Source organism: Lipophrys pholis, assembly GCF_963383615.2.
Source record: "Lipophrys pholis genome assembly, chromosome: 13".
NCBI classification, from domain to species: domain Eukaryota; kingdom Metazoa; phylum Chordata; class Actinopteri; order Blenniiformes; family Blenniidae; genus Lipophrys; species Lipophrys pholis.
In genome coordinates, this window is record NC_137632.1 from 10553449 (window position 1) to 10567269 (window position 13821).

Here is a 13821-nt window from a genome sequence, read left to right on the forward strand (position 1 = left end):
GAAAGATGGGCAGTGAGTGAAGGAGTGGGCTTTAGTATTGTAGCAGGAGAATGGTGACGTGGCATTGAAAGGTTCTGAATGCTGTGATAAGAGACCGGTTCGTGGTAAGGAGAAGCTTTCAAATATGAGATGCTGTTTACACAAAGGCAACAGAGGAGGATTTAAAAACACACAACTAAGATGCACACAAACATATATGGGCAGACACACATGCATAAACACAGTGCGACACTACGTCTCACTGAGGCCCAGCCAGGAAATGAGCCTGAGTGAGCGTGTTGGGAAGATGGAGAGTAAGTGAGAGATTAAAAGGCAAGGCGTTAGAGGAGGGGTAGTCTGAAGAGAGGTGGGAGTATGAAAGACAAATCTTCCTAAGAGCATTTGAGAGGAGCGGTGTGCAAAGCTATCGTTGACTGAAATCCATTGCAGCATCAAAGATTCACTCATCATTCTTAAACACATGTAATATTACTTAACCCCAACGAGTTCGGCGCACCCCTCCTCTGTATCTCTCGTCATCTCTCTCCATCACCCATCCACCTTTTTGATATGCTGTCTGCTTTCATATGCTATTCACTGATATCTACCCAAATAACACACATTTTCTACAAACACTGTGTACTCCATATGACAGAAATGCATACAGACACAAGCTCTGTGTGGGTTTGTTTGTCTTCTCCGTTGCTGCTGTCCTGGAGGTTGTTAGCACATGTGCCGGGTTTTGTGGCGACTGCCAACATCAGCATCAACACACATCCCAGAGTCATTACTACTTCAATAAACACACACACACACACACACACACACACACACACACACACACACACACACACACACACACACACACACACACACACACACACACACACACACACACACACACACACACACACACACACACACACACACACACACACACACACACACACACACACACACACACACACACACACACACACACACACACACACACCATGCCATGTAATATCCCCTCTACCTGCAGGCACAGAAACACATCATCCACAGTCACGAATACCCCCACCCTCCCTTTCGTGCACCATAAACAGATTTATCAAGTATATTATGATTGTAATATTACTGGAGGTGCAAGTATTAAAACTAATAAGCTTCATCCCTGTGCTACACTTACTCTCTCTCTCGCTCCCTGCTTTCTTTCTCCCCTCTCCATACCCCTTACAGGAGCTCCCACCAACTCCCTTCATCCCTCCCTCCATCGTCACTACAGCCCCAGATGGTAAAGCACTGTGACCAATTAAAGGCTTCCCTGAGGATAGAACCAGTTATAGCCCCAGCCATCTGACCATTTCTGTATGGTTGTGTGTGTTTGCATGCACATAAACCTTTCACAACATATCAGTGTGTTTTAATCAGAGTACAAAGCCTTGCTTTTTTGGCCGGTTGCTCATACCTTTTTCTGTTAAAAAAAAAAAAAGAAAGTGTTCGAGAAAAGCAGGTGTACAAGTCCAAGAATAATCTATCTAAAGCCTTGTGTTTAGCGTGTAAGCTCACAATGACACGATCTAGAGTATCACTGTATTAGAGCGAGTGAGTGGCAGAGGTTGACTGTGAGGCTGGCCAGAGGTGCAGAGTCTTAGCAGCTGTACATGTGTTGTTGGTGTATGAGAACCAGAGCCATTGAGGGAGAGAGAGCCGCTAAGAGAGGTGGGCAGAGCTCAATCACCAGGCACTGGTCCAGCAGGGCAGCAGATGAGGGAGCAACTGTCCGTCTGAGCTGCCAGCACGGAGGGGAATTACGCATATGCCAAGCCCATCCCACCCCCCACCCTCTCTCTTTCCACCTCTTTTACATACACACAATCAAATACACCCTCTCTCTCTGCCCTTATCCCAAGGTAGTTACCCCGGCACCAGGGCACAGGTGGCAGCATATGTCTCTTGTTTGCCCTCAAGTCAACTGTCGTGGAAGAAACAGTCATGCTTGTTAGACAGAAAATCCTTTCTGAAGTTTCTGGTATCTGTGGATGTTTGTGTGAAACATTAAAAGCTGTACAACAGATTTCATTGTGTCCCTCAGATGCAACTTGAGGGCCATCAGCTCCCTCGCCTTGGTGCTGCTTCAACAAAATGAGACGAGACTCCCAGGCTTTTCTACTCATACTTTTCTCTTCCATACCCGCATTCAGAAACAGCCCCAGGCTGCTTCTGCAGCCCACACTTAAATCCATTACATCAGACATTTTAACTAAATCTTGGTTTCCCATTGCAAATATTAAGCTTATGATTAACATGCCAGTGAGGTGGGTGAGATGCTAAGCTTTAAGTCGATATCATAGTGTGTCAACTTCATTATGCCCTTCTTTCCACATGGCTTACAATGACCTTAAGACTGCCAACTGAGCCACAGTCACCTCAGTTAGTATAACAAGTCTACCAATCCCTACCTTGGTGGTTCGATGCCCCGTCTTGCTCTGATCATGCATCATGGGGCCAGACACTGAATTGAAAATTGCTTTGAATGAAGGTTAAACACCTTACATGACAGACTATTGGTGTGTGAGGTCTGAATGAATGAGTGAATATGGCCGACAATGAAAAGTACTTTAAAACTGCTGAAGCAGTGACAATGTGCTTTATAAAGTCCAATTAACATTAATAATTCATCTTGAACGATGGAAAAGCACTACTGCAATAAAAGCAAATAACCCTCAGTGTGGTTAAAGGTAGGTAATCTGACCACGCCAATAGATAGTTAGGTGTGGACATGTGTGTTTTGTGTGATCAGTGTTTATTTGACGAGTTTCCCATTATGTACAAAACATATAATTTGATTTGTTGTGGTTAAAACCAAATTAAAAAGTTGCTGTACGAGCGCTGCCGACTTTAAGAAGCAGTAAGGAGATAATTCAACCAAGTTTAATACAGCTTTTAATTATATGCAGCTATTTGATTAGGCTGATAGATATTTAATATCATCTGCTGCCTCGTATGTCGCCGGCTCGTTTTCCCGCCAACGCTTTAAGAGTCAGCACGCTGGCAGAGCCAAATGCAGTTCAGCTTATGTGCTCATGACCACAGCCAGTTGTGTGGCACAAAAGCAATGCCAAACTGGTGATTGGCGTTGCAAGAAAAATGATTTTCCTGCATACACCTATTCTCCAACTACGCCAGTACTCTACCTCTGCCGGCAGGAGTCACACCAACAAAAACATTGATAGTAGCATCTAATATGTCTGTGGGTGCTTGAATAAACTGCCAATATCCGTATATGTACTTCTACACATGAATGTGTGCAAATAGATTTGGATGGCTGTCTGTGTCCATGTCACAAAGGGTTATCAGATAAATAGCTAGGCCAGGAAAAACGTGACGTCCCATTTGTGCAAAGATAAAGCTTCAAAGCTTTGAAAGACATCAAAGAGTGCAGCAGCAGCCCAAGTGTCCAAGACCACGCATGCATCATACGACTGCTCACGGCTATTACACTGCAACTTCCACTCTTTACCAACACATTTTAACAATGTGAATACAAACACTCATTAGCACATTCATTCACATCCATATTCATGTTGAATTCATATTCAAACTGTGGCTGTGCTCTGTTAATCCCACAGAGAGGCAGCAGGCCCCTGAGGGTTAGCGCTTAGCTAAGCTAATCAAATCAACCAAAGGAATAGTGGAGCATCTCCGGCACAATTTATACACAATAATATACATTACACCTAAACACACACACACACACACACACACACACACACACACACACACACACACACACACACACACACACACACACACACACACACACACACACACACACACACACACACACACACACACACACACACACACACACACACACACACACACACACACACACACACACACACACACACACACACACACGCCGAATAAATGTGCGCACAGACGTGCATTTTTAAATGTGTTAACATATTAAATCCTTTCTCATTAGAACAACTTGTGGTGATTAGCTAAATGTAGAGCGTCATTGACATCATTTATATTTATAGGGTAACAGCCACAAATTGCAAGGCTGTTTATGGATTTCTGAGGAAGATGAGCATAGCACATGTCTCATAGCAACAGCTTCATAACAGATTTCCCTTCAACATCGATGGAGGATTCAAGATCTGATGTAGAACCTGTGATTGGCCATATCCTGTACTTGGTGTGAACCAGCGGGGTTATGCGATTGGGTCCTGAATGATATATTCACCACTGAACAGCAAGCTCAGGAAAAACAACAGACATGATTCATTAATTGGTGGTAGTGTGCAGAAGAAAACAGAGGTTTTATTCACATCTATTTTAGAAAAAGCAGTGCTTATGAATCGAGACCATCTACTATGACGCCTGTTTGAACACACTTTCTTTTATGGTCTTTTTTATAATTGTATTTCAGAGTTGGACTGTAATGGGCTTTCAATAAATCTGTTTTTGAGGAACTATAGATCTGCGAGAATCTATAGTCATATTACTTGCCCATTATACCCCTTGTACTCCAATACCAATGCATATAGATAATATGTTCAAGATCTAAACTGCCTGCAAACGGAATATGTGTGCTCAGTGCTTCCAAATCACTGCGACTGACGGAGAGCAAGATCTGACCAGCCACCACTATCGGAGTATCTGGTATGACATTTGTACCGAGATGATTTATCTGAAGCTACATTGAGAATGTAGCTGCTCCACAAAGCTATGCAATTTGCTATTGGATTTACTACCCACGGCCAGCACAGACAAAATGAGGCTGCATGATTGGTGTAAAAATATCTAATTTGGAATACATTTCAAATCTCCCACCTACACATCATAGTTGTCCCTAATTTGCACATGTATTGTATATGCAGACTGGTACAAGCTGTCCTACAGGACTACAGTGCATCAAGGTGTCTGGTTTGCACCTTTCACAGTGTTTTATTCACAGTGCTACATGTTCTGTAGAGCAGTTGTATTGTCTGCTGGGTTGTTAAAGCCCTCTTCACTGATGTTCAGTAGAGAGCGTACGCTCCGATGGGAGTGCTAAAGAATTGCTCTTCTTGGACTCAATTATTGGTGCGACATCTGTCCTGACGGTTCACTACAGTGTGCGACTGTGTTTGTTTCCAGTGTGCCTATATGAGCATGTCTGCTTATGATTGGTCGGAGTGGCAGTAATGTTATTGAGCAGGAAGCCTTGTCCACTAAAGCAGATGAGATGTGCAAGGAAATGGCGAGCCAGACATAGCGATAAAATCTCTTTCCATTTGGAATCCTGCCTGAGCTGCAGCTTAGAGCCAGTATGTGGATATACACGCATACACCCAGCTCTCTGTTTTGGTGAGGAGCCTCACAGACAAAACACATTCTTTAGCTCCTTATTCTAACTTTACAATTACTTACCAAATGCAGCCCGTAAGTGAGTCTAAATCTAAATCTACTCTGAAATGTAATTCCAACTCTTGAAAGGCCATTTGAAGTCATTATGACCCCAAAAGTTAAAATATCAGAAAAATGATTTTAAAGGTGACTTCAAAGTTTTAAAGATAGAGTAATATACATGCAGACACAGGCACACAAGCCTACACAAATATCAGAATAGAAATTTTTTTTTACAAAAGATGATAAGGCCAGAAAAGGTTGAATAAAAAATTTTAATGTGTCTGCAAGAAAGGATAAAAGAGATGAAGTGATCCAGTCACACAGGTCTGAGCTCCCAATCAATACCGAGAGACACAGAGGTACAGCCTCTCTTGACTATTCATCTGCACTTTCTCTTGGCGATTCACCTCCAGTAAAAAACATATTTCCTTGTCAACACAAGGCCTCAAGTTTTTGGCTTGTCAAAAACAAAAATATATATTTATTTTCCCCCTTTCCATCCCATTCTTCTTTATTTAATCACTGTTTTTCACAATAATCTTCTGTTTCAATCCCCCCCTCGCCGTTCTTCTGTGATAAAGCTCAATCAAGAGTTGTATTGACAAAGCCATATACCTGCATGAGCAACACCGGCTGGGAGCAGAGGCTGGGCACTTGGAATCGAATCCCGAGCTTTGAATTGATGGAGCAGGCAGAATTCAGATGGGGAAAACAGCATGGAGAACAGGGAAATGCACAAAGGGGTGGGGGGGGTCTCTGTGTCACCCAGTGTAAGAGATAGAAAGTGAGATGACATCTCCCCGTTCGGTCTATCTCATTAAGTGAAGTAAGGGAGTGCAGCTTGGCAGCGTCGGCTCCCCTGTGAAAAGAGAGGCAGGGGAGACACACTAATCAGACACGCACACACTCAACGCTGAGCTCAGCAGAAGCATGATTCAGCCACTCTGACTGGTTATATATGTTTAGTTGTGCTCAGTCCCAGCCACGCACAGAAAAAAAAAAAATAATCAACACTCCTGTCCTCCTTGGCCCTCTTCACAAACACAAGGGTTGCATGTATAAAGAAGCATGCACAAAGAATACTGTATTTGGACTTTGAGCAGGCATTGCTTCAATGCATACACACATCTCTTGCTTATAAAGAATGTGAAAAGATGTGCATTTTTTTGGCAAAATTTAACTAATAAAAAATGATGACTTGACTGTGTGACTGGAAATGTGGTATTTTGCTATGGCCTGTTCTGAAAATGATTTGCCCATAAGTTTTCTATTCTCTTAATTGAAATTTCTAGGTCTCATCGCTACCCTTTCCCGCTTCTCTTTTTCTTTCTCAGTCTCCTCAATTTGTGATGGCTAATTGCATTTAGAAGTTGTATGCCAGTTAGTAACTGCATTAACCTTAGGAGTCACATCAAGCAAAGACTATTTAAAACGCACCCCTATAGCGCCAGTTGTATTGTGGGTAATGCCTCGGGGAGGTGTAACCAATCACATTGGAGTGAGAGGAAGAGCTCATCATTTATTGGTCACACACTCTATTCAGCATCGCTCCACTACCCATTTCCAATACTGCCGTTTCTGTCCCCATTCCTCTCTTTTCCAATTTCCTCATCTCTGCCTTTTCGCAACATCCATCTCACTCCCTTTTCTTCAAAACCTCCAGCTGCCAAAGACATTTTTTTCTGGTGTCACACATCTGAAGATAGACGTTTTCTTCCTTTCTCTCACCCAGTGGCAGTGAATAAACAGAATGGACCGAGAATGCCTTTGTTCCAAAAAATTTATCCAGGCTTTGGTTTTTCCAGCTCTGTTACTACAAGACAGTAAATGGATGCCTACTGCCAAATGCGGAGGCTAGAATCTGTGTATCTGCCAGGACATGACTCCTATGCTGTGTTCTATGACAGTGAGGGTATATGGGAGCTTCATAAGTAAGAGCAGTGTGTCTCAGTGAGGGCTTGTTGTGCTGCTAGCTGTTGGACATGCTCGCACACAGGCTGTTGCGTAGGATAAGGACAACCATGATGGCCATGTCAGGCTGTTGTCCTTTTCTTCTGCAATCTGATGAGTAGGAGGAAGTCAAACCGACACACACACACACACACACACACACACACACACACACACACACACACACACACACACACACACACACACACACACACACACACACACACACACACACACACACACACACACACACACACACACACACACACACACACACACACACACACACACACACACACACACACAACAGATGGACATTAGTCAATCTGTAACTTATGAAAATGGAGGTGTGCACAGAGAATACAGGAACTCTTGGACGTTTAACTGCTGCACTGCACTCAGGTTAAATGCATGTCGTGTCTTACAGCACACAAACAACTATTGTGAGAAAAGTACCAACTGCAGTTGTCAGAATTTATGCTCAAGAGAAAACAGAAAATACAACTCTAAAGATGCACAAATACATACAAGATGATCCTTTATTTGTCTCACAATGAGGACATTTGCATTGTTGCTGCAGCAAGTGGACAGAAATTATTACCAGACGAAAAGACTATGAATAATAAGTAGAATAACAAATTTTATTTTATATTCTTACATGATAATGTTGAGAGCGATTGTGAATTTATCAGAGATGAGAGGATAGAGTATACTGTATGTACACAAATACATACAGTATATGTGTCTATGAACGGATATTGAACTGATAAACAGTTCTCAGGTTTAACAAGGAATATTTCCAAACAGACCAAGTACACAGTGAGCGAGGCCAAAGCTCTAAAGTTGAAGTTGTCAGGAAGGCAATAGTTGCTCAAATAAACAACAGCTACAACCAAGGTACGCAAAAGATTATCTCCAAATACACAACACATGGAACCTTGAAGCGGCTGGACTACAGCAGCAGAGGACCACCTTGGGTGCCGGTGCTTTCAGCCAACAACAGCAAACTGATGCTGCACACTTCTCCCAGGCTCACCTATATTAGACAACAGTTGCCTGCTCTGATGACTCTCCATTTCCCCTGGAACATTAGAATGATCAGGTCACATACAATGCAGCATATGCAATGAGAAGACACCAGGGTCATTCTGCCTTTTAATACATTTTCAGGATTGTGAAGTCCGGGTGGTATCGGTACGCTTAGGGCTCAAACTGTGTGCTGTTCAAATTCCAAAGTGCTGCTCACCATGCCCATGCCTTTTTGACCACAGTGTACTTATCGTTGGGGTGATTCCAGCAAGATAACACGCACAACGCTTGAATCATCTCCATCTGGTTTCTTGAACATGACAATTAATTGACTGTACTGTGAAGATGCACTGTTGGATTGAGGACTTGTGACTGTTGAGGGACTCAAGAGTGTTGTGGATCTGGAGATTTTCATCACAGATGCACCTGCAGCAATTTTGTGATGCGATGAGGTTGAAATCTGAGGGTTTATTCAAGCAAGCAATTCTCTGTATGTATTCTAATCTGACTATCTACAGAGAGGTCGAGTTCATACTGGGACACGCTACCAACATTTGAGTCACTGATTCACCAAACAGGAATCACCTCTCCATGTGATGTGGCGTGGATGTGGATTATTAAATTCTTTGTTAGCAGGGCTATTGTGCTGGACCACATTGTAGATCTTATACAAGCATGCAAGGGCAGTCTGGTAGTTAGAAATCATGGTTGATTTTTCATTATCTAAGTAGGTTTAAGCAAAAGTTAAATAAAACTCATTATGTTTTTTTTCACCCTATTATCACCAACAGAATAAATGTGGACACACTAACCAGATGAAAATTTGCTAAAGTTTGTTTTCCCATTACACATCCAGAACAATGACCTGGTCACATGATCACTGGATGCCTCTCTTTTAAGTTCGGTTTTTGGTCTCCACCAACTCCGAAATAACTGTTGCTTTAACTCCAAAATATTCCAAAGGGTTCACTAACTACTTGCTGAAGTTGCTTGCATGCAATCTGATTGTGAGCAGGTAATCCAAACATTTTAGAGCTTTTTCACTAAAAACAACTGCCTGCTGCAGTGGGAAGGAAGCCAATCATTTCACCTGCATCCACATTTACAAACGCGGGAAGGAAAATAACAAACAAAGTGTCAAAAGTAACCCATCTCTGCATTACATAATGCTGATGTTCAGCATCCCAGTGCCATTCCATAATTTAGTGGACATAATCCAGAATTTGCACTGTGATGGCCAATTATTCTTGTCACATGTGAAGTATTACAGCATTGCCTAAGGCTTTATGGGTGCTTAGGGGCTGAATGGAGCTACATTTTCCTTTGATTAATCTAGGTTTAGTATCACAGAGGGTATAAAAGACACACGCTCTCTCGCTGTTCACTTACTTTAAAACAGCATCTTGGATTTACAAATAGAAACAAGTACTATCTGTTCAGGCAATCAACCACACACACAGCTGGGGAGTTTCTATATGGCAGACAATACACAAAAAAGACGCAGTCATTGTTTCTGGCAGAACAATGTCCAGATGTTTTGCCGAAACTGCTCCTGTCCCCGGGCAGCAGGTGTTATGTTCCAGGTGAAAGTGTTGCTCTTTGTATGGAAAGGATGAAACATGCCACTGTGAGTAATGCAGAGCTCACGGCACAGATTACTGCGCTGCCTTCTACCCCTACAATTAACCCAAAACACCCCCACCACCAGACACTTACAACATACCCCTTTATGTCTGCCCTTCTATCTCCTATCATTGCCTCCCGCATTCCCTCCGTAATACTCCTTACTTATAGCCGTCTTTTGACATTATCCTTGAAATGCCTATCCTTAAAGGCAGTATCAGCAAAGGACCTCCTTTATTACATCAGAGTGAGAGCAAATTAGGGAAAGAGGCTTGGGCTGATGAATGGAGACCGACACATGACGATATGAAAGACAGACCAAAAGGAGAAGATGAATAGGAGAGAGAAGTGGGAGGGCATGGTATTGTTTGGTCATAAGAGGCATGCAGCTGCCACGGGATCACAGAGGGACTGGAGAGCCCAAGAGAGGGGAGAAAATGGGTGAGACCCTACTGTGCACCCCTGACCTTCGAAACTAGGTTAAGAGGTTAGGGACACAGAAAAAGGCTCAGATAACAGTCCCCCAACACCTCTATTCCCAATCTCTGTCTCGTGCTCTCTCTCTCTCCTTGTCCCTCTCCCACAGATCTATAAATACAGTGCTCTATCAGCAGTGCCGTTTCTCGGTGCTCTGCAATTGAGCCCTGTCCCACATTCATATCATACCACTCATAATAGAAACTACAACTCCTTAGGTCGAAATAATAACACAGATTCTGTGAAAAATCAACCAACATTGATCGGCTTGGCACACAATATCGCCTGCTTCCGGGAGACAGGCCCTTCAGCTGGTTAAAGATGGGAAACAGATCCAAAAGGAAGAACACAAATATCTGAATTCCTCAGCTCCGTGTCACATTGTGACATGGGCACACTGGGACGCAAATAAATGCAACTTCAATTTTCAGCATTCGATGGGCTCTGACCTTAAGAGGGAGGTCAGCAATGTGAAGGATAAAGGCATGAAGTTATGGAAGGAATGGACTTGCCAGCGATGACAGCTGGGCCTTCAGTGGTGCCTCTGGGGCAGATCTGTATGTGACTGTGGACAATAAGGAGTGGGAGGAGAAACTCGCGCAACTGTTTGAAGCAGTCACACTTGACAATACAACAGAAATGGCTCAGTGCAAGGAATGGATAGGTGAGAAGGAAGAGTGCACGCATGCGGGAGCATTGTCCTCGGTTTATGGAGACCAAAACCTGTTTGCACACCAACTCACAAGGACTTAAGTCACCGCGGGGACAAAAATGGAGGCATCCGCTTTCGTGAAATCACGAAACGTTTCTGGAAAGACATGCTTCAGGGTCAGACAACGGTTAGGGAAAGTAAACTGCTGAGATTAAATTTAGTTGGCAAAAAACATTCATGCAAATCAATGTATTGTCCCCATAATCCCATGCGGCGTAGGTGTGTGTGTGTGTGTGTGTGTGTGTGTGTGTGTGTATGTGAAATGTGTGAGAATATGAGCTTGTTTGTTTCACAGTCATAGCAGGTGGGATTTTACCACACAGGAGTTTAACTTCCTCCGACTAGCTTTCCAAAGACTGCACAACTAATTTACATTTAGATTCAAGTTGTTGATTTTTACAGTTGTTATCATGCCTACTGTTGTTGATGTGATCATTATACAAACTGCACACTTGGATTTGACAGCTTATCACATTCACACTACAAGGAATGGCCAGATGTCTCCCTTAAACATTTTTGCGGTAAATATGTTAGAAATATGCAAGACCATACGATGAATTACGTAGTGATGTTGTAGGTCATAAGTTCATGCACAATCACTAAACACCAGTTTCATGAAGGTCTCGTGTCAATTCCCTTTTGACTTTAGTTTTAATTGAAATAACATTCTCATGGAGTTGTATACTGTATATAAAAAAAAAAAAAAATCCATTTAAGTCACATCATTAGAAAATACCTGTCAAATACATAAAGCTTACTGGAAAATTTTATATTATAAAGCAAAGTATGTTTAAGATAACACACGTCTATTGACAAGCAGGCAAACCTGGCCCTGAAAATAGAGTAAACACAACATTCAGTACAATGAATTCTGAACGGCTACTAGAACAACATCGCCACGAAGGTTACTTTGTGTGAGTAAACAATTTTTTCTTCTTTTTTTTTTTACTTCCTCTGCCAACATTGAAGGCCATTCCAATAAAAACATCTGAATTATGTTTGTGTATCACACAAGGGGGCTGCTGTGACTCAGTTCAGTTTTGAGTGGAATCGAACTTCCAATTTTGTCACTGACACCAAGTGTCCTTGAACAAGCACTGAAAAAGAAGTTGGGCCTCAATGGCCATTAGTGTGTGTGTGTGTGTGTACACTGATAAATGTTACTGATCATTTACAACCATAGGCTGAATTCACAAAGACATGAAGGGTCTAGAAAGAAAAAAAAAAATCAATACAACATTGTTTAACAAAATTAATATGGTATCGCAACATAAAATCTCGCTATCGCTTATATTTTCTCCCACCCTTAGTGCAAAGTTAACTTAAGACTGTTGAAACAAAAATAATGCACTTTATAAAAAAGTCAATTTAGCATAAGCTGAGTACCAAGAAAAGATGTGTATTATTGCACAATTTCTAAAAATGTTGTATACGACAGAGCCAAACATTGCTCTAAATATATACTGTACCTTATGCCGATTTTAAACTTTGTGTGTGTGTGTGTGTGTGTGTGTGTGTGTGTGTGTGTGTGTGTGTGTGTGTGTGTGTGTGTGTGTGTGTGTGTGTGTGTGTGTGTGTGTGTGTGTGTGTGTGTGTGTGTGTGTGTCACTCACCAGTGAGGTTGGTGCGTGCACTGTAGGATCCCAGGTACCGTCCGTCTGTGTTGGGTGTGTAACACTCAAACAGACCCTGGTCCCTGGCCTGCACTTTAGTGATGTGGAGCACAGCTGAGTCGCGGCTCAGCCTCTCCACAAAGATCTCTTTACTATTCACCCTCTGGGCATACACAGCGTAGGCATAGTTTGACTGAGCTGTGCTCACAATGCGAATCTCCCGGTCCGGTACCGATGGCAGGTACATGGACCACTCGAAGTCTTGCTCTAAGCCTTCTTTGTAGCCCGTCACGTTGCACCAGATGGTCACGTGGGAGCCTTCAGTCCGTGTCAGCGGTCCACTCTGCACCGTTACCACTCTCTGGGCCACGGCAGCACCGGCTGCAGATGAGGAGAGAGAGAAAGAGAGGGATGGGAAAGGGGAACAAGAAAAGGAGTGGATGGCAAGGGAAGGAGGAGGAAAAAAAGAGGAAACATGGGTTACAAAACTGCAGTTTAAATATTTAACATTGGCAGAGTTCACGCACCAAACATCTCTGAGAAAATCCAGAACCGGTATGACGTGTGCAACTAAGCATTCTGGGGGGGTGCTTACCGAGGTTGAGGTGTGCAGAGGCTCTCACACAAACACGTGGTTTCTGAACACCACAAACCACTTAAAAAATTCACAAAAACTCTTTTCAACAGCTGTGATCTAATCACGCTCGCCGCTATTACACACTCTCGCATGATAACCCTCCACCACAAGGACAGCACTGCAGCTGCACCGCGCCGAGGTGAGAGGCAGCCATCTGGGAGTTAGGAGAAAGGTCAGCATGAGCTGGTAAAATACAAGCCTGTGGGGCATATTAAGTATGTCAAGCTGTACAGAGTGTACAGGTGTTTCTGAAATGGATTCGAAATATCGTTTTTCCCCAATTCCGATTGTAGACGACTAATGAGAGTCGAGCCAATACGTAGGCCAGGCTCGGACCATCACGCGACATTTCCCAACATCCAACGTAGCGGCATCAGCATCTGGAGCGACAGAGCTCTAACAGGAACTTTCTGTGA

The 13821-nt window shown here is 43.0% G+C and overlaps 1 protein-coding gene across 1 annotated transcript in view; it reads right to left on the minus strand.

Annotated features, from left to right (window-relative positions):
* The window catches only part of igsf3 (immunoglobulin superfamily, member 3), a 71838-nt gene that overhangs the window by 40347 nt on the left and 17670 nt on the right, over positions 1-13821 (minus strand). Inside the window, exon 2 of the mRNA XM_080478491.1 lies at positions 12769-13149. Within this exon, the coding sequence (XP_080334617.1) occupies positions 12769-13149 (381 nt within the window). The remainder of the gene's footprint in view (positions 1-12768; positions 13150-13821) is intronic.